The sequence below is a fragment of the Rhodamnia argentea genome, chromosome 6 (genome assembly GCF_020921035.1).
Source record: "Rhodamnia argentea isolate NSW1041297 chromosome 6, ASM2092103v1, whole genome shotgun sequence".
Classification (NCBI taxonomy): Eukaryota; Viridiplantae; Streptophyta; class Magnoliopsida; order Myrtales; family Myrtaceae; genus Rhodamnia; species Rhodamnia argentea.
In genome coordinates this window covers 20,818,051-20,842,772 of record NC_063155.1, presented here as the reverse complement: position 1 = coordinate 20,842,772, position 24,722 = coordinate 20,818,051, and the positions used below count along the sequence as shown (strand labels likewise).

Here is a 24,722-nt window from a genome sequence, read left to right as displayed (position 1 = left end):
TATAAACATTTCAATTGTGCCAATTTAATTTTAAGCCTTTTAACAATTTGCTAATTTAGTTATTCCGGCCAATTTTACTCAAAAATCGCCGACGTTGCGATCTAGTCATCTTCGACCATCATATATGGCACAGCCAAGATAGTCGGCATTGATGTGGACAGTTTTTTTAAGTTGACACAAATGTAATAGATTTAGGAGTCTTTTGATTATTATTATTTTTTATTGAAAGACAATCACGGGAATAAGTAAGGTTGAGCGTAATGGAGTGACCGAATCGTGAGTAGCCGAGACCGGACCAAACCAACCAATTAGTTCTCGTTCCCGGGGTTCCGATCCGGTTCCCCTAGAACCAAATCGAATAATTTTTTTATTAAAATCTTATAAATATAAATCTAAACTTAAACTTAATATGTTTAAGATGATTAGTATGATTATCGTGTTTAGCAACAACACGATATAATTAATAAAAGATGGTTCCATGAATATGTCGTTAACAAGAAAAATTTAACGATAATTTACATAAAAATATGATTAGTCCAATGATTGACCCGCCTGTGAACTGGTCCGATTTTCGATTTTAAGGTGGGATTGGATCGGACTAGAAACCGATGACCCTTGCATTGGATCGACCCGCTTTGCAGCCCACGTCCAGCCGTGACCCCACCGCCTGCCCGGCTTCCAGGCTCCGAAGTGCGAAGTCAGCAAGAGAGAGGAAAATCGAATCCCGTATTACAGAGGAGAAGTCGTCGTCGTGGTGGTGGTCTCCTCCTCCTCCTCCTCCTCCTTCTCAAGTTACGCAAACGAGCTTCTCTTCCTCCTCTTGTTCTCGCCGACACTGCGAAGCAAAAGGAGCGCCAGAAGATTCGACCTCCATAGCGGGTTTTCGATCGTCAATTCTCCTCTCGCTTCTCCACTCGAACGCAGTGACACGCAATTGGAGCCGCCGATCTAAACCCGTCTCCTCCCGTCGCCGGCTTTGGACGACTACAGATTCTCTCCGCCTCGACCTACTTCCTATTCTACGGGATTCGCTTCGCCGGACGTGATCGTCTCGCGCTAGGTTTTTTTTCGAGACCGTTCGGAGGAAATTGGGCTCTGCCTGTTGGAACGATGTTCTTCAGCGGCGATCCCTCGTCGCGTAAGCGCGTCGCTCTTGGGGGCCGCAGTTCGAAGGAGAGGGATAGGCAGAAGCTTCTCGAGCAAACTCGCTTGGAGCGTGAGCGGCGGTCGTGGTTGCGGAAGCAGACGTTGGCAGCCATCATAATTCAGGTTTGCTCGGCTGAGCATGGACTGGCTTCTGTCTTCAGCCTGTGTTTTTTTTTTTTCTCTGCTTTGTGCGCTTGGTGAATGACTGAATGGCTGCTTTGTGCACTTGGTGAATGACTGAATGGTGATATGGATTTTTCTTAGACGAGCTTGTAGTCGTAGTGATGTTTCGTGGCACTCCATTAAAGTTAAAAGCAATTTTGAATTTCGATTTTTGTTGAAACTTGACTTGCATGGACCAGGAATATTGTTGTTGTGAAATGGATGAAGGAGGATCTTGTATATATCTGAATGAGTAAATTCTGCTTGGCTTAGGGGCCAGTTTGGGGGGATGTTTTCTTGGATTTGTTGGCATTCCTATCCCTTTCAGTAGCAAATTGTTCTGTTTAGCATTTTTCTTTTTGATGAAATGGAAGCTTCTTTTCTCCGTGTAGTATTGGTTCAATAGATTTGCCATGATAGTTGCCATGTCCCTTGATAAAGTTTAAAGGCTCTAAGTGTTAAAAGAAGCAAATGCTTCAGGTTCTACAAGTATTGATAACGCGTGCCAAAGTACACATAGACAAGTAGAGATAGGCAATGTAAAAGTATGGGCATCAATTTGGATGGTTTGATTCAAGTTGGAATAACGGTTCAAGGATCATGGGAAAGATGATGGAATTTGATCTGTTCCCGATGATTTTGAAGGGTTGAGTATGTATTGGTTTTTGGTTTGTGGACCCCTGCCCTGGTATGGAATTCAATCTGTTCCTGATGATTTTGAAGGGTTGAGTATGTATTGGTTTTTGGTTTGTGGACCCCTGCCCTGGTGTCGGTCTTTATTCAATCTTGTTTCTGATTCAACTTCAAGGGAAAAGAAAGTTGTCGTCCTCTTTTTCTTGATTGAGGTAGGGATGTGGTTAAGCTTGGAAGAGCCTTTTGTAGTCCTAATGTTACAATTCTAGCTGATAAGTAAGAGAAATGAAGTGTTTGCTGGAGCAGAGGTTGATTCCAGTGTTGTTGAAGCCATTTGCTCATATGAAGAACTACAAGGGAACTTATCTAATCTAAGATTGTTGATGGTCATTACTGATATTTCTCACATTTTTCAAATTCCCAAATGATTGCAAGTCCTTGACTGAGACTATTTCTTCCAGAGGCAAAATGAATCGTGGTTTTGTATTTATGTGAATGTGTTGACCAACTTGTACATGCAGAAATGCTATAGAGGAAGAAAGAATGTGGAAGCTGCCCGTTTGGATGTAAGAATGGAATTCTATAGGACGTTTGGGAAACGATGTGAAAATGTCGACAGGTATAATATGTTGAACCTTTACTTTTAGACCATTGCCTATAGTAAAATGTTTCCTGGAAAAGTGGGTGTCATGGCTGCCACTCAAGTGCAAAATTATTTGTTTACAAGGAATTACATATTTCAGGTCAGGAAAAAGAAAAAGGATGTATTAGTGAATTATCGTGGAAAATGTTTCACGATCTCTTATTGTGCCCTTACTTTCCTTTTCCCTTTTTGTAATTTTTTTGGGTGTTGGTAGATTGTTCTTCTTTTAAGCAATTGATTTGTGCTCAAATTTGCTGCATATTCCAGGCATTGTTTCGGTCCAGATTCAGTGTTCCTTCGTCAGTTGCTTTTTTTCTTCGATGCACACATTGATGGTGACCTATCAATCCTTGTGGAGGTCTGCTTATTTATTCGGAGATACGTTCATGATAGTGGTATGTTTACCTATCATTTTTCTCCAGAAAGTTTCTTGATTGTGTGAGCTGACACTATCGAATAATTGTATGTAGTTTGTACTAGTTTTAGGGGCCTCTGATGACTTCTTGCTTGAGGACACTGTTTAGTTTCTATGCATGAAGCTATTCTCACTCGCAGTTTGATGTTCTTGTGATCTGGCTTCGCAATTATTGTTTGCTAGGGTTGGATACACATGCTAAATTTGACAATTTGGGGGCTTATTTAGTAACACAGTCGGTTTTTCCATTGCATTTTATGCAATTGTCAAATAAGGGGAAACGTGAATTTCATTTTGCGAATTCTTCATATGCTTCGGGTTTCATATTGTAGGGACAAAGTTCTAGTTTTACCCTGAATTGCGGAATCAGACACATGGTTCTGGACACTTGGAACCTTCTTGTTCTTTGTTTCCCATCATCTTGTGGTTTTATATATATTTTTGTTGTTCATTGCTTTGAGTTAGGGATGGTTTAATTATGTTTTAGTTAATTTCTCTCTGAAAGGAAAATAATCTTTGTTCTGCGACAGGTGACATTGTGAGCCTCTTTGCTGGAGAAGACTATCTGTCCAGGCAGGCTTTGGTGGACTTTAGAGTGAAACGTCTTGCATACTCGTGCATTGATGCTGTATATAAAAATAGGTTGGTGGTATTATGTTTTTGTGAATAGTGATGAGTTATTTTATTACTTGCAGAGGGAGAATTATATTTTTCATCGTATATCTTTGGTTTAGTTTCACATTACATCCTCAACACAACAGCAACAATAACACTATTAGATTGTCGGATGTAAATGTCACATCCTCCCCTAACATTGTTATGTGTCAAGTCCTAACTCTCTCTTTATCGTCCTCTTCATATTGAGCCTTCGTCACTACTGTGACATTTGTTCAAAGCCTTGAACTATGGAAAAAGGCTAGAGAATGAGAAGAAACAAGTACTAGTGGCAATCATGCATATTCTAAGAGGGAGTGGTGCTTGTTTGTGTCAGGCCATCGCAATAATCTTAGGACAATCATCTAGCAGGTGAATGTGAGGAACAAGCCATTGACATGAGCAAGAAAAGGTGTGAAGGGCAGTTGGAGCTAAGGAAGAAAATCTGCCAGAAATAGACCCTTTTAGTTTAAAATTTTTTTTTTTTTTGGGGGTGGGGGGGGAGGTGGGGTGGTGTGGGGTGGGGAGGGAGGAGTCTTTCTACCTGTTTCCAGTGGGGTATTTGAATGTTATGGGTGGTGGAGGTAGTGGTGGTGTTGTGTTTGTCTGTTGTTTGTTCAGATGTATGGTGCATATAGTGAAGCTTTGTAGTTGGTGTTTGTTGGGTGGATTTTTGGGTAAGTCACGCATCTTGGTTGGACGGTGCTGGGGTGTTGTGGTGGCAATATTGGCTGTGGAGGGCATGTTGGTGGTGTACAATAGGACATTTCGTGTAGGGTAGTTTTGTTGAAGCTTGAGAAAGGATGGAGAGTGGTCATGGTCGCTTTCATGCCCAATTTCTAGAATTTTAACCTTTTCGATATTGTAATAATGTCATTTCCATTATCAAGTGAAGCACAGTGGCTTTAATGGGTTTCTGAACAACGGTTCAAGAGTTAACAGCGTTGTGATCGAAGGGCAAAAATATAATTTGTGAAAAAGGATGTATGGTGTAATTGGACCTGATATATACTGTGTAAAATATAGTTTCAATTTGAAAATAAGTTCCATGCTAAATTGCGATTTTGGTTATTAATGTCTTGGTTGTTCAGTTAAATACAGAACCTCTAGAAATCTATTTGTATGGAATTTGGAACTGCTGCATTACTCATGTTTTCTGCGATATGTGAACCAAAAGCTTAGAATCTGCTGTGATGATGGGTTAAATAATAATTATAAGACTGTTTTGTTGATTGAGTTTCCATCAAGGAAATACCTCACAATTTGTGAGGTTTGAACAAATCATTGGGCACTAGCAATAACCATTGCTATGTCCCTGCAAAAGTCCCTTGTATTTATTTGGCCATCAAAAAGGCAATATATTAGGTTTAGTCCTTATTGTGAGTACTCTGTATGTCTACTCAAGTATGTCCCTTGTTACTTTTTACACCGTATTAAGAGTTTACGAGGTGAAAAGGACTCTAGGAGCCTTGCTGAGATCATGAGCAGGGTAGTTGGCCACACCACATCTTATGTTCTGTGATCTCATCGTTCACCCTTTATACATGTTGGTTAACTGTCCAAATCAACATCTGAACTTGAAATGAAAATGTGGAAGCATGATAAGATTAACTCATCTATGGTGATTTGGACATGTGAGGCAATTCAAAAATCTCCAGTACAAAGATGCAAGGAGCAGGCCTAGGCTAGATGAAATTCTATAACAGCTGCATTGAAATACTAAAGATGCAAGCGTTGCCATTTGAATTTACTGTTGCACTTCTGTACGGTAAGAATTGTTAGTTGTTGTCTCTGGCAGCTCCCTTGCATTTCCAGTTGTCGCCATTATATTTCTTTTTATTACTTTATGTCATTAATATCTGTAATGTTGTTAGTTATTTCGTTAATATGGTAAGTTGACATTGGGTGATAAATCTTCTGGGAGCTTGCTTCCAACTAAAGAGTCTTCTTCTTCTTGATAAACACAAGCAGGGAACTTTTCAGTGATTTGCAACTATAATCTGATGTCCTTATTGCCCTTTGTTATCACAGATATAAATTCAGGGATCAACTTATCACGACATCGAGTGAATCTAGCCAACCTGTGACTCTCTTGCTGGAGGCAGTAGCTCTGCTGACAGATCCTAGACTTCCATGGGTTTGTAAGACAGTTGGTTATCTCTTGGAGGGAAGCATGTTTGCTAAGTCTAGAGAGATTGTTCTAGCAGGGCAGGTATCCATCTCCTCCACATTGTATTTGTGTGTCATCTCTTTTCTGGTAGTTGTGTTAAGTGTGAACCTCCTTATTTCCCACCAAGCTTCTTTATTCGGCCTCGCTGCAGTCAGACATGGGATCATGGTTTGTCTCAGATGACTGAAACAGTGCCAGTTATTTTGGTTCAGACTTCTGAGCCTTTAATGTTGGATGATGCTTAGTGGACTACAAATGGACTGTTAGATAAATAGATTTCTGTAAGTTGGAATAACTGAACAAGTTGTTGTCTGTCTAGATTTTCTCTTTGGCATGTTTGTCCTGGATAAACAAACATTATAGGAAGTCTGACAAAAGAAATTTCCAAGGAGGAAGGTATTTTCAGGCTCTTATAGTTTGCTGAAGGTGCAGATGTGGCAACTTTAGACGCAGATAAATACTGCTATAAACACAAATATAGTGGATCCTGTGATGTTTGATGATGACAGCTCAAAATCTGAATTTTGAGATCATACTTGTGCATGTCTTGGAAATGTACTTCCACATTTGTTTATTCCCTTTTAACCTCTAATATAGCCGCTATTGGTGGTTGGCAATTTGTTGAGATCAAAGTTGTAGTGAATCCAAGTTAATTCATGTAAGACCTTTTGCTGGGTTCCTTTTTTAACACGGTCAATCGAAGAAATAAAGGGCTAGAGAAATGATTATAACATCTTTATTGCTTGAAAGTTTGATTTCAGTCATTTTCTGTAATAATTCATGAATTTAGAGTTAGTAGGATGTCACCTAAGCTTAGGTTCGTTTCTACCTGTTTTGTCAAGTTATCCAGGATTTGGAAGCTTAGGTTTGCATCTACCTGTTTTGTCAAGTTATCCAGGATTTGGAGTTCCATGTCATCAAAAATAAATATTGGTAAAAGTTGATGAAACAATACAATTCTAATCATTTTGGATGAATTCTTTTATAAATTACTCTCTTGGAGCAATAAGTTGCTTCATGATATGCCAAAAGGAACTGTATGCTAAAGCATCTGGACTTTGCTCCTTTTTCTGTTTTCAGAAGATTTTTGTGTTATGTGAATAATCTCAAATTACTTTCTTTCTGAGTGAGAACAATTGCTCTGACATTCTGTCAATTTCCCCTTGCCTATGTAACTGGGGCTTCTCCAAGTGGCTTGGCCTGAACTACAGTGTATTCAATTATGTCGTATAATTATTCGAAGGTTTCATCATGCAGTCTGTCCTGTTCCCCTTTAAATGAACTGTAAATATGTCCAACCTCCAGCCCGAAGGTGTGCTTTAATTGTTCGATACAAGTGTTTATTGTTTCATTGGGTGCAAATTGGAGGAATTACTCTTGTTCCATCATATATTCACCTGGGTATATTGATCTTGAGTTCATGCTATAGGCCTGATTATACTGATCACGTGTTATGAGACTGAAATTTGCTGTGGGCGCCATATATTCTCTGTTGAATGGCTTGACTAGAAAATATCTGTAATGCATTGGTTTCAAGTAAGATACTTAGATGCAGATCTTTAGCTGAATTTATATGTATGTCGTGAACTTCATTCAATGTGTATCTGACTGTTATGAATTGCTATTTTTGCTTCCGTGCACTGGTAATTTGTTCATAACTGAAGCTAGATATGTTTTGTATTCTCTCCTTTTTACGAGACATCTTAACCCATAATAACATGCAGGAAACTAGGAAAAGTTTTATTTTCAGTAGATCGGTCTCTACATTGGAGTGTGTTCTTTGCCAAATGATCCCTCACACCGGTCAGGAGCCATGTAATTGCTTAAGTATCGATCCTCAACGGAGTTTTTCGTCTCAGCTTCTTACGATTCCTTTCTTATGGCAACTTTTCCCCCATCTAAAGGAGGTGATTCTTTCTAATCCTTCTCTGTTTATATCAATGCAAATTTTGCATCTCTTTGTTAGGGAATCAGCTGTACTAATCGGTGTAATGCCAGTATCTCTGTATTCGAACATTCTGTGTATGTCAGTTGATCAGTTTCTAGTTATATGAACAACTGTATGCGAGAAAAGAAAAGGCTCCTGCAGAACCGTTGTATCTAGGTTGTTTAGAACATTCTATAATTAGTTACTGAAGATTAAAATCACTCTGCATAATCTGAGAAAAATTCTTGCAAAGTTTTGATGGACAATATAAATCCTCTCCCCAATGAACTCATATATGGATATGTGCTTCCTGTTTGCATTCTCAACTTCTGTTCCTCAGTGAAAATTCTAATAAACACTTCCTCCTCCATCTCACAAGCGCACACCCCAAAGAGGAAAGGAAAATACAAAGACAGAAGGCACATAGTGAAAAATGAAGAATAAGATAAAACCACTTTGCACCCAACTATTGATAGTATCCCACTTTTGCATGTGTAGGTTGTCAATTCTTTAGATTCTTCAAACTGAACTACAAAGAAAAATACCAAGAAAAATATTTTAAAACAAAGGCTCTGATGATGGATATACTCATTTTCCAGGTTTTTGCAGCACAAGGCTTGAGTCAACACTATATACATCAGATGGCACTCTGTGTGAACAATCATGCTAATATATTGCCGAAGGATTTGTCTCTTGATCTTCCTGGCTATGCCTGCCTCCTTGGGAATGTATTGGATACTGCTGGAATTGCTTTATCTCATCCCAGCTGCAGTTTTGACATGGTACGGCAGTTGCAGTTCCCATCTGTTTAAATAACCTTGCAATTATAGAGCTCATAGGATTACCTCCTTTTAAAATGATTAATTATTTCTTATTGGTTGTCCTTACTTCTTAAGGAAGATTCTCGATAAGCTTCCATCCTCCTCCTTTCCATACTTTAAACTATGTTTTCTAAAGAAGAATATGCTGAAGCGGTTTTAACCACATCCTAGTTTTGTCCTTAGCCAATTGCCTACTGTCTTAAATCTTGATGGTATCATATTATTGTATGGACGATAGCAGGCATTGGAATGGCAAGCCTAGGAACTGCAGTTTCATATGACAGTCGTATTAAAACTCACCAGTTTTAGGTTATGTAATCTTTTGCCTGAAAAAGGATGGTTGAACATTGATGAAAGAAACTTGTAGGAGGTGCTTCATCACCTACAGTTTCATTCTTGTAGTCTTCTTGTTATTCAAATTGTTTTACTAGAAGCTCTTTCTTAAAACTCTTGTCATGATTTGAACCAAAGTCTGGGTTCCATGCGATTTGCTCGTTTATATAGTAGAAAATAGACAGGTTCATGCTTATACGGGAAGAAAGAATCTAGTTTGGTATATACATATGGAAAACGTATATTCTTAAGGGTTAATTCCACAAAAAATCCCAAACTGGTATACTTGCGACAAATATATCCCAAGCTAATTTTTGGATCACCAAACCCCAAATCGGTACAAGCATGACACATTTGCCCTCCATTAGCTTCTGTCTAATTTTACCTCGAAATTGTTGAGCTGGATGACACACGATAATAACTCGGTTGACGTGACAAGTCCACGTGAAAATCCATAACTCTCTCTTTGTTTCTTCAATTAGCCGTTGCCATCCAAATCACCAAACTAGGATGTTCAATAGCTTAAATTGGAAGTGGTTCGAAGAGAAGCACGACCCAAAAAAAAAAGAAAAAATTGAAGGCGAGATGATTACTAAAGATAAAAGTGTGCTCGAACAAGTTTTGATGCCTAGTCGCAAAGACGAAGGCGATGATGGAGTGCGCTCGATGAAGAGGCAGACCTAGGGTTTTTCGTGCTCCAAGGGAGTCCTATTTGTTTTCAAATTATGGCTAATTGAAGAAACAAAGAGAGAGTTATGGATTTTCGCGTGGACTTGCCGCATCAACTGAGTTATTACCATGTGTCATTCAGCTCAATAATTTCATGGTGAAATTTGATGGAAACCAGCAGAGGGTAAATGTACCAATTTGGGGTTTTTGGTGTCCCAAAAATTAGTTTGGAGTAAATTTGTCATAGGTGTACCAGTTTGAGGTTTTTTGTGGTATTAACCTTATTCTTAATTAGGATTTGAAGGTTAATTACCACCTAATATTTCTACTATCATTCCAGTCGCAGTCATTGGTGCTTGCTTCAGCTCCACTTGCTTTTTTTCCCTGTAGCCACTTTACGGCTGAATGAAATTACTGCCGCAGTATGTAATTTCAAAATGATAATATTTTAGATGTTCATAGATTTAAGAAGTGGATTTCCTGTGACTAGGGTCATGAACTTATGTGTTTCTCAGACAGTTTTCTATGATTGTAGTTTCATAAATACAGTTCTAACACGTGAAAGAAGGATTAACCGTCACTGAACTGAACATGTGGCAACTCGTTAGTGGAGCACATTGCATCTAGCTGTTTACCTTCAGCTATTTCTGAACACTAGTTTTTAGCTGTTCCTGTTGTATGTTGTCTGTTCATTCTAGAAAGGATGCCAGCAACAATTACTTGAGTTCATTAGTAAAGCATGGCATGAGATATTTGAATTCGTTTAGCTTTTGCATTTTTGTGGTTCTTTCCAATTATTATTCTTAATTGCTGAGGATGCTTGGTTTTGTATGATCTAATAGAACTATTTGTTTCATATCTACTACAATCTTATGATCAGGCTGTAGATCTTGCTGCTGTTGCAACCTTTTTATTGGAGGCCCTTCCTCCTACAAAACTACCTAGTATGGAGATCAATGAGGGTATGTATCGTTGTGAACTATCATCTTCAAGCCATTTCTCTGTCATGTCCTTTCGGAGATTTTTGGAGGTTGCCCAGTTCTGTACCTGGTTGTTAGATGATTACTATGATTGGCACTGGTTTTGAACTCTTTTTTGTGATCACTAACTTTATGTATGTACGGTGTTCAGGTTCCACTTTTGGTGAGGACGACATGATGGCTGGTGATGAACTGACGAAACCATCCTTAGATAAGGACTTAGAACGGCAGATAATCAATGCAATTGATCCCCGCTTTCTTCTCCAATTGGTGAGATAGCTTGTTGTAACTTTTCAAGTAAAATTATCCGATTTCCTTGGATTCTCTGAAACCTTTGTTGTTTGTTGTGAATCCAACTCTAGTCTCTTATGTTCTTCTTCTTACTTCATTTCTATGGTTCTTTTACTTTTGTCATTTTATGGAGAAGACAAATGTTCTGTTTGGAGGACTGTCGTGCATTGTTGGCTCACATAATGGAGTGGATGAGAAAGAGGTGGCAGCCATCGATGCTGCTTGTGCTTTTCTGCATGTTGCATTCAACACCTTGCCCCTTGAACGAATCATGACGGTGTTGGCTTACAGAACAGAGCTGGTACCTGTTCTTTGGAATTTTATGAAGCGATGCCATGAAAATGGGAACTGGTCAACTTTGTCTGAGTGTTATTATTCGAGAGGTGAATCACCCGGGTGGCTTCTACCGCTGGCTGTTTTCTGCCCTGTATACAAGTAAGATAAAACCTTTGACTTTGGAGTTTACTCCGTTAATATTTATCAGCTTTCTTGTGATTGATTGGCAGTGGTCTTTGGTTTTGGCCAGGCACATGCTTATGATTGTTGACAATGAAGAGTTTTATGAGCAGGAGAAGCCCCTCTCCTTGAAGGATATCAGATGCTTGATTGTAATTTTGAGGCAGGTAAGATTTTGTCAGATAATCAGCATACTGTCACCTTGTGGAAGTGTGATAGATTACTACTTTCCTTCTTGGAAGTGTGATAGATTACTATTTTGCTTCCAGTGGTTAAAGGAAAATTTCCATCAAGTGGTTTTCTGATCAAGATGTGTATTGAATGGAAATTAAAAAATTGATGCCTTCGATCAGATGCTACAATTGATGTGTGAGATTACATACATGGATTTGGTCCTCCTTCCTGCAGGCCTTGTGGCAACTCTTGTGGGTGATGCCTATGACTACTCCAAATCCAACGAAATCAGCTTCTAAAGCCCCTGCTGATGGCATGAATCGCCTAGACCTCATTAAAGGCAGAGTCAGTCTTGTAGCTTCTGAGCTTCTTTCTCAGGTAGCTGTTTGTTCTTGATTTTTCTTGTTTTCCTTTGTCACCTTGTGGAAAAAGGCTGAGTTACAGTTAGCAATTTTTAGGTATACCCGATGCATGAACTAATCCGTAGGAGACTTTTGCTCTCATATTTACCTAAGTAGTTACATGCTTATCTTCTTAAAAATACTGAAATCATAGGCGAATATGAATAATATTGGCAAGCCAAGGAAAGTTAATGTGCTAAGAGTTATTCCCATACTTTTGAAAACTCTGTACTGTTTATTCTATTATGCAAAGCTCATGGTTAAGAAAGCCACCAGAGGAACTTCATCTCTCTTAGATCCATCCCAGGGTTTTTTGTTTTTATTTTTCAAAATACATCTTGTTGTCTTAGTGGTAGCAAGACTTGATATGAGACAAATGTTAACTGTTCATTGTTTTTTAAGATTCATTTTGATCTTGTCTTTTCTCACTTGCCCGCACACGATCTAAGGACGAACTCTTATGTCCACTGAACTCATTTTGCGATATGTTAGTGTTGATCATACGAATTCCATGCCATACAATATTGCTGGTCATATTGCCATCTTATGGAATTTTCCCTTAAGCTTAGGTGCTATATGACGGTTTCAGAAATTACCATATATACTTCTCCACTTCATCCATCCTGTTTGTACTATGTGGGTGAGCTCTCCAGCGATTTCTCCATCCTTGTGCATAACAAAATACAAGATACCGGAATTGTTCAATTTTTGGTGTTTCTTGGTCCCTAGTTTTCAGTACTGATAGAACTTCTACTAACTTCTATAGTTGCTTAGTCATTAAAGGTCCATGGTAGCGTTTCAATAGGGTTAACATGTACAGTATTAATGCAACAGATGGAAAACCAAACAACTTTTCATTAGCATGCTAACTCAAATAACTCTATTAGAACAAGTGATCTCAAATCATAGTTCTTGCGAAATTAGCTTTTAGAATTTTGTCTGGCATGCTCGTTGATTGCAGTCTATTCAGGTTGACTGACATAATTCATTGACTGGTGTGCTTCACATGTGATAAAAGTGAATCTTGATTGGAGAACTGTGAAAATCAACTTACATTCACCAAACTGTTTTGCTTGATTTTCTCTTCTTTCTCATTCTTTTGCTCTCTTGATTTTTCTCTTCTTTTGCACTCATTCCTTTCAAGAGGGTTGATGATGCAGTGAATTTGAGAGTTCTCTTGAGCTTGTACCATCGTTGAAGTGGGGCAGCTTGAATATGCTAAGTTTTTCATGCTCGTAACACCACAGTTTTGTCTAAACCTGATTAGTTTCTTCTTTACGTTCTGTATTGTTTGAATAGTGTCTCATATTTATGCTTAGTTCCATTCATTAGAAGGAAAGGTTACCTTTGATTTATTCGAGACATTTGTCAAGAATGAGGAAACTTACTCCTCACCCTCCCAATAGCCTTGATTCAAGAAAGATTAGGGAAAAAGTCCAAAAGAACCTCTATGAATATGCAAGCTTAAGCATAAAAATCAGATTCCTGCGAACTTTCTGGTATAAGTGACCATAGGGATGTTGAGGTAATAATTCTATATAAGTTGTTTTATCTCCTATGGTGATGGAACTTAAGAAATCATATTGAAGTTTCTTATAATGATTGCCTTGAAGTCGATTTTAGGATTTGTGAGGACACCATTCTGATGTAATTGAACTTCTAATTCAAAATTACAATCATGGAGAAAAGCATGGTCTTCCACGTTCCTGTAATGAAACTCTGATTCATTTTACAACTATTACAATCTGCCAGTACAAAATAGCTAGATGTTATTGCAGTTTGCTTGCCAAAGAGAAGGAGTGCCACCCAACCCTTTCCCCCAACCCCACACCCCCACCACCCCCCCAAAAAAAAAAAAAAAACAGAAAGAAAAAAAAGAAAAGAAAAACTCAACGATTGGACAAGTTATTATCAATAGATTCTTCAACCCAAATGAGTCTCAGTATCTTGAACTTTGGTTTGTTGCAAACATAGAACAAAAGCTCTCTTATCTGAAAATTGGGGATGAAATTTATATTCCCCCCGAGTTAGCAAGTAATCCTGGATAAACTGCAATCTCTGTTATTTTTGAGAGAACAAAAATAGTATTTTGAGAAAGCTGTGATTTGGTTTTCCCTTCTAACTTTTGAAGTCCTGTGAAGTTGCAAGATTGGAACAACAGAAGACAGTTTGCTCCTCCCAGTGACTTTCATGCCGATAGCGTGAACGAATTTTTTATCTCTCAGGTACCAATTTTGAAATTAATTTTCAGGATTGTTGTGCCATAACTGATGCAGCTACTTGGCCGATGCCATTTTGTCAGGCTGCGATTGAGAATACCAGAGCGCATGACATATTGAATCAAGCTCCTTTCTTGGTGCCATTTACAAGTCGTGTTAAGATATTTGCTGTAAGTGATTTGAAAATCAGAATTTTCCTTCGATGAGTAATCTTGGCTGTCTTGCAGATTGGTTATTTCAAGGATTTATGACATTGTCATTGTGATTGATTGTCATGCAAATTTGCTTGTGCTTACTTAATGTTCCAAGATTAATTTGTTCAAACTGATCTTGCAGTCACAGTTAGCAGCATATAGGCAGAAACATGGCTCTCAGGCTGTTTTTACTAGAAACCGGTTCAGAATACGGAGAGACCATATCTTGGAAGATGCTTATAGTCAGATGAGTGCACTATCTGAAGAGGATCTTCGAGGACTGGTAAGATTTCTCTGATTACTTTCTCAGTTGACAGCAGCTTAACATAAAGGGCAGGAAGGAGTAGCTTTGTGTCTGTTCAATGCTGACATGCCCACTTTACTTGCAGATTCGCGTATCCTTCGTCAATGAATTAGGTGTTGAGGAGGCTGGTATTGATGGTGGCGGAATATTTAAGGATTTCATGGAAAATATAACACGAGCTGCTTTTGATGTACAATATGGATTGTTTAAGGTTTGGTTCTTTATTGCTTTAACTTCGGTCCTTCATTCGTCTTTTCTCCTTATATGCAATTTCCTATCACGATCCTATGCATGATAGAGATTGTCGATGCTTAAACTTTTTCTAGTTGATTCAAACCTTTGATTTGAGGAAGAATGCAGGTTCTGTTTCTTAATGCTTTATCATATTTTCCTGAAATTGCACCCTTTTAGGATACTGGGACTTCTCTCCTCTAATAAAGTCATAATGAGATTGCTCTATGTGGATCTTGATGGGCTCTAAGATCTGCTGATATTAAGCTGGTGATTCTTTTTGCTTTTTTGTATTCTGCTATTAAGCATGAGGTGGCCGCTAGTTGTTTTCCTGTAATCTAGCAAAAGTTAATATCCTCATGAACAAGTTGGTATATCCAAAGCTTATCTTACGGACAACTTTGACCTTTATGTAATTGCCTCTAGGTTTGATGATGGCATGAAACATCTGTATATTGACTTTTCTGCATGTACAGGAAACTTCTGATCACCTGCTCTATCCCAATCCTGGGTCAGGCTTGATACATGAACAGCATCTCCAGTTCTTCCACTTTTTGGGTACTCTTCTGGCAAAGGTATCCTTCCTATTACTGATGCTTTTTTTCATGAAATGTCATCTCCTTGTTTTGAAAGGAAAAATATTCCGGAAGGCATTATTCAACAAGCATTGGGGACCGAGAAAGCCAATCATCATTTTCTGGATTATAATTACTAGTTATTTATGTACCAATGGCCTTTTTGTTAGCCAGTACTATAGTTTCACCACGAAGAGATGATGTTTTATACAGGTTTTTTTATTTTTTTTTCCTCCTCAAACTAAAAGGAAATGTGCCAATTGTTAGAGTCGATATTCACTTTGTTTTGTGCCTTTATAACTTTGCTCCCATAAAGTTCAAGTAGGTTTGCCAATCCACCATCACCTCTCTTAGGGCAGCCATAGGTTCTCACTCGTTGTGCTACTTACAAAACTTATTGTGACTTATTGTCATGTAATGTTGAATGTTTTTGCATTACATAGGAACTGAAATTTTTGTAACAGTACACCAAAACCCTTATCTGTAACACTCTTATCCGTTGAATCAGTTCAAACTGGTTGATAGTGTTGGGAAGGTCTTAATAATTCTTCTGCTTGTAGGCAATGTTTGAGGGGATTCTCGTGGACATACCATTTGCGACCTTCTTCTTGAGCAAATTAAAACAAAAGTAAGATTTCATTACCATTTTTGCACTCTATATCAGTTTCAATAGCCATCCATCCACCATGGTAATGTGTATAAATGAATCTAAGTGTGTCATTTCACACTGGAAAATGTTAACCACTTCAAGGATCTGAACTCTACAAATTTGTGCGAAACTCACTGGCGATCTGAGGCAGGTTTTTTGATAGATCAGTTGGCATTCAAAATGTAACTGATTGAGTAATTCTATTTGGAAATAAAGAATAAGACTGGGAATTCTGTTCCTTTCTTTGTTTCTTATATTTGTCATTATTTGCATCAGGTACAACTATCTCCATGACCTGCCTTCGTTGGACCCAGAGCTGTACCGTCACCTTATTTTTTTGAAGGTAATTTTCTTATTCTTCTGCTTACTCACGACAGGCAATGGTTCTTGCTTCGTGTGCTATGCTTGCCAGTGTGAAACTCTTGCTTTGCTTCATTTGCTATGCTTTGCTCTGGCTTATGAGAGGAGAGAGAGAAGTTATGGTATCAGTAGAATAACAAGTAGTTATGGTAGAGAAACTGTTCCATTAAGACAAGAAAAAAAAGAAAGACTAAACAAAACAAAACAAACAAAACATACCTGATACATGAAAATCAAAGGAGAGACTACCCGGCTTCTGGCATGCTGGTGGGGCTGCAGTGACGGGTTCATACAACTACGGTAGACTGAGTAGCTATTGTTCAAACCGAACATCCCGTGAAATATTACTTTTAACTGCAAAATTGGTATCTGTCAGGTACAGCTAGTCCGAGAGACAGAATTCAATTTCCCATTGGCGTTTAAAGGCTCGTTTGCGAATTGTCAGTTCAGAGAAATCCAAGTTCTTACTTGCAAGAGAGTCTTTGTTGAAGTCAATCAATAATTTCGCAGGATACTCACCTTCTAAGGGATAGCTTGTTCAAGGCATAAACTATGACACTAGAATCATGTTAGAGTCCAACTGTTTTCCCTCTCCCATCCTTAAGATGGACATGCTGAAAGAAAGTCTCCCTGTTCTATCGTAGCTATTTCCAAAGTGCTAGACAATCCATTTGTGAGCTACGTTTTTTATTTCCATCCATCGAGAAGACGTTTTTTCCTGCCAGCTTCCTTTTGTGCTATGAATATTCAAATTAATAGCGTAGTAGAGCCTTTTGAAAACATTGGGAGGATTGATACCCAGACAACCTTCGTCCATGGGCTGATCAACTAAGCCAATCTAGCAAGGTGATACTTGAGAGCATCTTCAGACAGACATGACGAGATCACTTCAGTGTCTACTCAAGCCTCCAAACAATTGAGATAGAAGTTGGGATAGATACTTCTGTAACATTGGACAATGTTCTCTCTCTGAAACATACTGCTTCTTTTGAACGGGCAGACTTTTCTGATTTTTCTTTTTTAAGTGGATCTCAGACTACCTTTCTGGCTAGATCCTTCCTAGTGGGAGTTCCAGATAATCTGTTGGAGAAAAACCTCCTTTTCCACCCTGGGATGCTGGCCAGTTAAAATCCATCGACTCCCTCACCAACTACAACCAATTTACTCTTTAATTTTCTTTTTCTTTGAATGTGAACAGCCTCTATATACATTAGAATGCTTTTTTGTTATCCATGTTTTATCAGGCTCCACCATTCAAAATGCGTTATTGTTTGAACAGAAAACAAGGTGAGATCATATGATTTCGTATCCTAAAACTAGTCATGACCCTCTGTCAGCTGCCTGGTCAATTATGCTGAATTTTTCAATACTAAAAAGATCATATATATGTAAAGCAAGGTAATTGGTGGAGCTAATTGATATTATGCCAGATGCACTTTTAACTAGCTCAAAAAGCAGAGTTGGCAGAACTGCCTTAGCAAAAGTTTGCCAAAGATGATTCCATTACCATTTTGTTGGCTTAGTGCTTTACAAAGAGTTGAAGAGTTCCTTGGGCGACCTGTGATGTGACCACGTTCTGAGGTTTGCTAGACAATGTAAAGAATGAGATTTTACTTATTATCAAAAATTTCGACTTTGATGAGATAAGAGGAGAGTAAGGATCTATTAAAAAAAGCTTGAATAATGTTTGAATGGATAGGAATATATTGTGATGTTGTTGTTCAACAGAACTAAGTTGAGTGATTCCTTGGTAAGCCAAAAAGATGATAGTCCATGATCTTGTGTTAGATCAACGATTAGAAATATCCATAAGAACCTCTCTTTGGGAAGATTTTGTCCAGTGGATGTAGCATCGCAAAATTCACTGAGATTCTGCTGGGCAAGTTAATGGGGATTTATCATATTCCATGGAAATATGCAATATTATTATCAGAAACTATGTAAGTATCTAATGACTCACTGGAACATGTCATCTGTTGTACGATCCCTAGAAGAGCATTTTTTTGGTACTTCCTGAACTTCTAGAGTTCATACTCCAGTTGTGATTTAGTTTTTTCAAATCAATTGCCTATTTGGCTGACCATAAATTCTATATTTTCATGTATGGTTGACTACATAGGAAATAATGAGGTTTTGATGATTATTTCACTGGCTATTGTTTGCAGCATTATGAAGGTGACATATCAGAGTTGGAGTTGTATTTTGTCATTGTGAATAATGAGTATGGGGAGCAAACTGAAGAAGAGCTTCTTCTTGGAGGGAAAAACAAGCGTGTTACTAATGAAACTGTCATCACATTCATACATCTTGTGGCTAATCATCGTCTGAATTTTCAGGTTTGATGAATTCCATTTACTCTTCTTTGGAGTTAGTTTTCCTGAGTGCAAATATGACATTTCATTTAATACTATTTCAGATAAGGCAACAAAGTTTGCATTTTCTGAGAGGATTTCAGCAGCTCATACAGAAAGAATGGATAGATATGTTTAATGAGCATGAACTGCAGGTATTGTCTTACTAGAGAAAAGTGCCATACTGCAATATGCACGTAATGGCTGGTATTGTATTTTCTATAAAGAAGAGCTTACTCTTCATTTTGCTGCAATTTGCATGTAATTGCTGGCTGTCCTACTTTTATTTGTACTGGCAATTGAAAGTTTGGTAGATATTTTGTCTTTCGGTTCATCCAGATTGAAGAGAAGAAGATAGCGTTTTAGCCTAAATTGTTTGGGGATAAAGTTTAGACTAAGGTAACACTGGTTACAGGTTTTGGGTTATTGCTAGTTTTGAAGTTCCTAAGTTTATGGCATGATTATTCGCGAATAGATATAACTTATGTTTGGTTTATGGGGCTTTCTTCTATGATTTTCTAAATATACATTTTTTCCAGCTGGGCCACTTGTTTTCTTGTGGCAGGAGTATACCTTATGGAATCTATTAGTTTTTTATGCTTTAACTTTTATAGTAGTCTTAATTCAGTGCCTGAAACATCAGATGTTCTTCCATGGGGTTTTTTATTCATTATTCTTCTTCGCTAGGCATATATCAATTGCTATATATGATAATAGTAACGAAAAGGGAAAAGCATTGAGGATCTTGTTGGACCAAGAGACATAATTGATTTCATCTGTCTAAGCTAAATTGATGGGGACTATCTTAATTCTTATGAGTTAGATGTTGCTTTCGAAAAGCTACGGGTTGGGTGGAAGCTGAAAGACTACTGATTGAATGCAATCAGTTCAAGGCTGACCCAGTTGGACACTGGGGCATTGGTGTTGCCTGACATTTACTCAAAACATTTCCAAATTTCTCCTACCTTTAGACTCTTCTTTTCAAGTGTTTATTTGTGTGAATTAACATCGAAAGGCACACATGAATACAAGTAGTCGTTTTGATCATCATATCGCTCCCCGAGCTTTCCTAGATGACAACCTCTTATTTGCCTGCATGACTTTATTCAGCTTAATTTTGTCAACTTTGTTGTAAAAACGTCTCAATCTTTACTGAACATATCAATTCTTGTAATACTGTTCTCCAGCAAGTGCCCTTCTAGCGTTGCTTAGATTTGTTAGTACAGTTTCGGCCTTCTTCAACTCATCAAGGACACCTTTCATCCTATTTATTTATTTTTACATTGTCTTTCCTTAGGAATCCTGATTACCAATTTCAGTGTCTATTATTACGCTTGATTTTCTTGGGTGTACTACCTTAAAACGCAGCTAATACTGCAGGACACCTCGAGGAAACTCAACTATACTAATGTGGGGGCATTGTGGGTACATAATTGGGTATTGGAAGGCGAGAGATTGTCTAGTTGGTTTTCTGTTTTAGAGTTTGTAGTAAGTAATTATGAGGACTATAGATTGACTTATGGTATGAAAGAGTTTATAGCGTTTTTGTTTTAATTTCTAAATGGAGATGCAAATATCTCTAGAAAGAGTTGACTATGATTTATTATCCAATTAAGTCAACATTTAAAATGCTTAAATTTGGGCGTAGGATAGTCATAATGTCTCGATGGGATATAGTCTGGTTCACATCTCTTGTCAGAATATATTCTGGCCTGCTAATTCCAAGCATTCAAAAAGATTTGGTTGGCTATCATCCCGTGTTGTAGTTGTTGCTTAAATTTGGGCGTAGGATCGTCATAATGTGTTGTCTGGTTCACATCTCTCTTGTCAGAGTATATTCTGGCCTGCTAATTCCAAGTGTTCAAAGAGATTTGGTTGGCTATTGTCTATTTCGATATCTAGGTTGGAATGGGGCCAAAAGTTGGATACACTTGGGCTAAGAGGGTTCTCTCTGTCCGTCCCATGTTGTAGTTGTTTGTTGTGATAGGTTCTTCCTACATCAGACTCTTGCATTGTATTTTTATTTTTATGTTATTCATCCTTTGTTTCTACAGCTTCTCATATCAGGTTCATTAGACAGCTTGGATGTTGATGACTTGCGGAGTAGCACCAACTATGCAGGCGGTTATCACAGTGTAAGTTTCTGTCTTTGCCAGGGACAGGATTATGTTGCTAATTGGTAGAATGATTTTGTACTTTTATTCTGCTTGTGGATCTTATCTTGGATATTGTTGGCTGTCATTGAGCGAGCTATTGCGTTTTATTTTTTTGAAATTAAGTGTGGGTATCGCTTGATTGCTTTGAGGGATGGTAGAGCCTCTTTTTTCCCTTATATTTTTTAAGATTGAGAAAGGTTGTAAAAATGAACAAACTTGTGGGTTTGTGAATTTTCTGTTCATTATCAAAGTATAAAATGGTAGTTTCATTTGGCATTCTGTAGTATATTGCTACGGGGACCATTGATGTAAAATGAACTGTGTAAGTTTGTGGAATTTGGTTGTCATGGTTTTATCTGGTCCTTAGAGACGAAAGACTTTTCAAAGTCCTACTGCTTATGTTTCTTATACAAGATTTAATGGCCAGTGGCTGTTTTACTTGATATATCATTGAAATATTACAGGATGTATTTGCTGTATTATATATCTAATTGTTGCAGGAAGACTATCTGACTAGGTTACCTTTTTTATGCGTGTCCTTAATATGACAGGAGCACTATGTCATCGAGATGTTCTGGGCCGTTATCAAGGGTTTCTCATCTGAAAATCAAAAGAAATTTTTGAAGTGAGTCTGACTACTTTTATGTGTGTCCGAATTTCATTTAGGAAAGATTTTAAGCTGTTTGATGATTGTTCCAACTAGATTCTAAGTGTTGCCTTGGAATTTTCTCATCGTCAATGGAACCTCTTACCTTTTCTTGGTTTTAGATCTTTTTTATTTATTTTTTCATGGGTTTGCCTTTAAGACTTGTGGATCCTATCTTTCCTTTTGATATGTACAAGTAATTTATTCATAGGGTAATGCTTTTACTTTTTGTAAAGAGTTGACGTGGCGAACACCTGTTATGTGAATTAGCAAGTGGGTAAGTGCATTAAATGATGGGACGCAAAACCCAATTGATGTTTGCCTCTTCAACTCTTCGTAAAAGTTTGGAAAAAAAAAATTCTGCATATACCATTTCTCTGTTTTATTTTATATTTTATTGCCCTAGGAACTTCATGTCATTATCCTGCTCTGTATTTTAACTTGAAGAGTTTCAAATCGACTCTTGGAATATACCAATGTCTCTTTTGCTTCAGATTTGTGACAGGGTGCTCTCGAGGACCCTTGCTTGGATTCAGGTACTTGGAGCCGTCATTCTGCATACAAAGGTAAAATACATTGACATAAATCTGCTTCAACAAAAGGTCTTTCTATCCTAGTCTTTTAGTTGATGGGTGTAAATGTGCTGTATGGATGTTCTTATCACGTTTGTCTGTGATCATCCTTTTCTTTCTTTCTTATTTGAGTAAAATTTTTGCCAGGGCTGCTGGTAGTGCTTCTGAAGAAGCTCTGGACCGATTGCCTACGTCAGCCACTTGTATGAATCTGCTAAAACTGCCTCCATACAGAAGGTTTGTCCTTTTTCGCCTACATGTTTTTCTGGGGCCTAAATTTTGGATCTTCTTCTGCTATATCCACTAGGATCATCCCTCACTGCTTGATAACCTAGAGACACATGAGACACATGCCATTCTGACATATAAGGCTCCTTGCTGCTGTCAGTGTCTTGACAATTGTCGCCCGCATTTGCTTGTGTTGCCAGTGCGGTGCAAGTTATCCTAACATTTAAAACATTTTTTTACTCGAGTAGGACCTGTACTATCCGTGATATGCACATCTCATAATCTTGTTGGCCTCTTTCTATTCTGGCGGGATAAGCTCTCACTCGAAAGACCCGTGCGATAGTAGAGGATTCAATTGATTTTCCCTTTTTTATCTTATAATTAGAAGAATTAATCTAACGCTGACCTTTTCTTCCACAAAAGTCCTATTTACATTACTAATATATATGCTTCTTATAAATAGTCATTGTTTTGCTAATCTCGAGCTTTGTCGATAGATTAAGTTTTGTCATGTGCCAGTCATCTGCATTATATACTTGGTACAGGGATGTAATGATTGAAGAGCCAACATATGAATCCATATGCTGACTGCTTTATGTCATTTTTTTTGGGTCGGAAACTGCTTTATGTCATTAACTTCCTAGTAATTTTGAACTTTTAATGTTGAAAGTAAAACCTTTTTATTCTCTTATTTTCCCTTCTAACAATGGAAAAATAAAAGGAGGGAAAGGAAAGAGAGAACACTGTTATATATGAAGAGCTCAACGTCCAGCAGCGCATGATGCCAATAGGCCGAATATGCATGTTGCTTTTTGATTAGAGCCTCGAGCAATATTCACTATACTAGGAGAAGCATGAAGTCTGCCAACCGTTCTAAAAGTTTAAGCTATTAGATGAAGGCGTGGTTTAATATTTAATTACTCCAACACTTCCCCTCACGCTTAATCAGGTCTTTTTGCCTTGTACTAAGCATGGACATTTAATTGGGGAGGCAAATGGGGACTGGAAATGTTTGAACTCATGACCTCCTGTTCTGATACCATGTGAAATTTGATAGAACCACTGTCAACTGTTCTAAAAGCTTAGGCTATTAGACGAAGGTGTAGTTTAATATTTAATTGCTCCAACACTGTATTTAATTCTTTTCATCTTTGGCTTAAACGTTCCAAACTTTTGTATAGTGGAAACTTGCATATGTATGTAAATGCCAAGGTAGATATTGGGTTGATATAATTTATGATTTATTATGTAGTTGAGCTCTCTTTTGGTTACGAGATCTGTTTTGTGTATGGTTTTAGTTTTTTGAGCTCTTTTTCTATGTGGGATTGCACCTCTTTGGTGCCTTATAGTTGTTCTTTCTTGTGTATAAACAAAATAATCCTCCACTGGGTTTCTATTAATTTTGATTAACCTGCTTTTAAACGCCCAAATCTCTGCAGCAAAGAGCAGCTGGAAGCAAAATTGCTGTATGCAATAAGTGCAGAGGCTGGTTTTGACTTGAGTTGATCTACACATGTCGCGTTTTTCCCTAGCACGTGCTGGAGCGATCTTATATCAGGGTTCTTGACATTCAGTGGGCTCGAGGCATGGGTTTCTAGATGTCACTCATGTGCAAATTCTCCCAAGGACATCTAAAGCCTCCACAAAACTGTGGTGATTGCTGAAGCCGGGTCGAGTAAGTGTCGATTCATGGGGCCCTGGTACTGTACATATGGGGGAGTTCAAATGTATATTAATTCGATGTACGAACAGCTTTTGGAAGTTGTCTCTGTCAATTTATAGATTGATCTTTAGTTTGTACCTAGGAATGCATATCAAGTCATGTACAGTGAAGGTTCAGCTCTTGTATCCGTGCCGATGATTGCATCTCTAGAAGCCACCAATTGATGGCCCGATCTTGCAGGTGGATTCCTTGAAGAAACTCTTGAAACAGTATTTTGTAGAAATCAATGGAGCGTTCTTCATTAGAAGAATCGCATGGGGATAAATATAATTTACTTCTCGCCTCAGAATGGGACAGAATTCACGAGGTTACTATGTCTATTTATGCTGGTGTTGATGGATTAAGGATCAAATCAGATTTGAAGTCCTTTCTGTATTCATTTACACGATGTATACGTATGTACTGATACGCGAATGATGGACCCGTTTTACGTAAGTCTGATTCATTGGAGGTTCACTGACATCTCCATTGAATTCTGCTGTCACGTCCCTTGATGGGGGTTCGCAAACTTGTCCAAATGCATCTGAGAGGAAAATGGAGTATTGCTCCAATTGGGGACCGTCTGGGACGGGACCGGGGGAAGAAGTTTCAGCACTGGTGTACTAGTTACTTGTGTGATCTTGTTTGTGTATATAATAG

The 24,722-nt window shown here is 38.1% G+C and overlaps 1 protein-coding gene across 2 annotated transcripts; it reads left to right on the top strand.

The window, feature by feature from the left end:
* The first annotated feature begins 715 nt into the window (after positions 1-715).
* LOC115734180 (E3 ubiquitin-protein ligase UPL6) lies at positions 716-24,438 on the top strand. 2 transcript variants are annotated; one of them, XM_048280096.1, is made up of 26 exons: positions 716-1,269; positions 2,463-2,560; positions 2,852-2,979; positions 3,530-3,641; positions 5,685-5,865; positions 7,548-7,730; positions 8,350-8,532; positions 10,454-10,535; positions 10,705-10,823; positions 10,981-11,279; positions 11,371-11,467; positions 11,709-11,852; positions 14,017-14,100; positions 14,178-14,264; positions 14,431-14,571; positions 14,678-14,803; positions 15,300-15,398; positions 15,959-16,026; positions 16,324-16,390; positions 18,573-18,743; positions 18,824-18,913; positions 20,813-20,893; positions 21,466-21,539; positions 22,055-22,126; positions 22,292-22,369; positions 23,800-24,438. In XM_048280096.1, the coding sequence occupies exons 1-26, from the start codon at positions 1,111-1,113 to the stop codon at positions 23,864-23,866; spliced, it is 3,090 nt and encodes a 1,029-aa protein (XP_048136053.1). In that variant the 5' UTR covers positions 716-1,110; the 3' UTR covers positions 23,867-24,438. The 2 variants fall into 2 exon arrangements, with proteins under 2 accessions (XP_048136053.1, XP_030520663.1); XM_030664803.2 differs by having other exon boundaries at positions 22,280-22,369.
* Positions 24,439-24,722: the final 284 nt, after the last annotated feature.

Bases quoted from the DNA above. Each gene is read 5' to 3' on its own strand.
- LOC115734180 (XM_030664803.2), top strand. From the start codon at position 1,111: ATGTTCTTCAGCGGCGATCCCTCGTCGCGTAAGCGCGTCGCTCTTGGG. The intron at 3,642-5,684 runs GTTGGTGGTATT...TTGTTATCACAG, and splicing joins GATGCTGTATATAAAAATAG to ATATAAATTCAGGGATCAAC. The intron at 16,391-18,572 runs GTAATTTTCTTA...TATTGTTTGCAG, and splicing joins GTCACCTTATTTTTTTGAAG to CATTATGAAGGTGACATATC.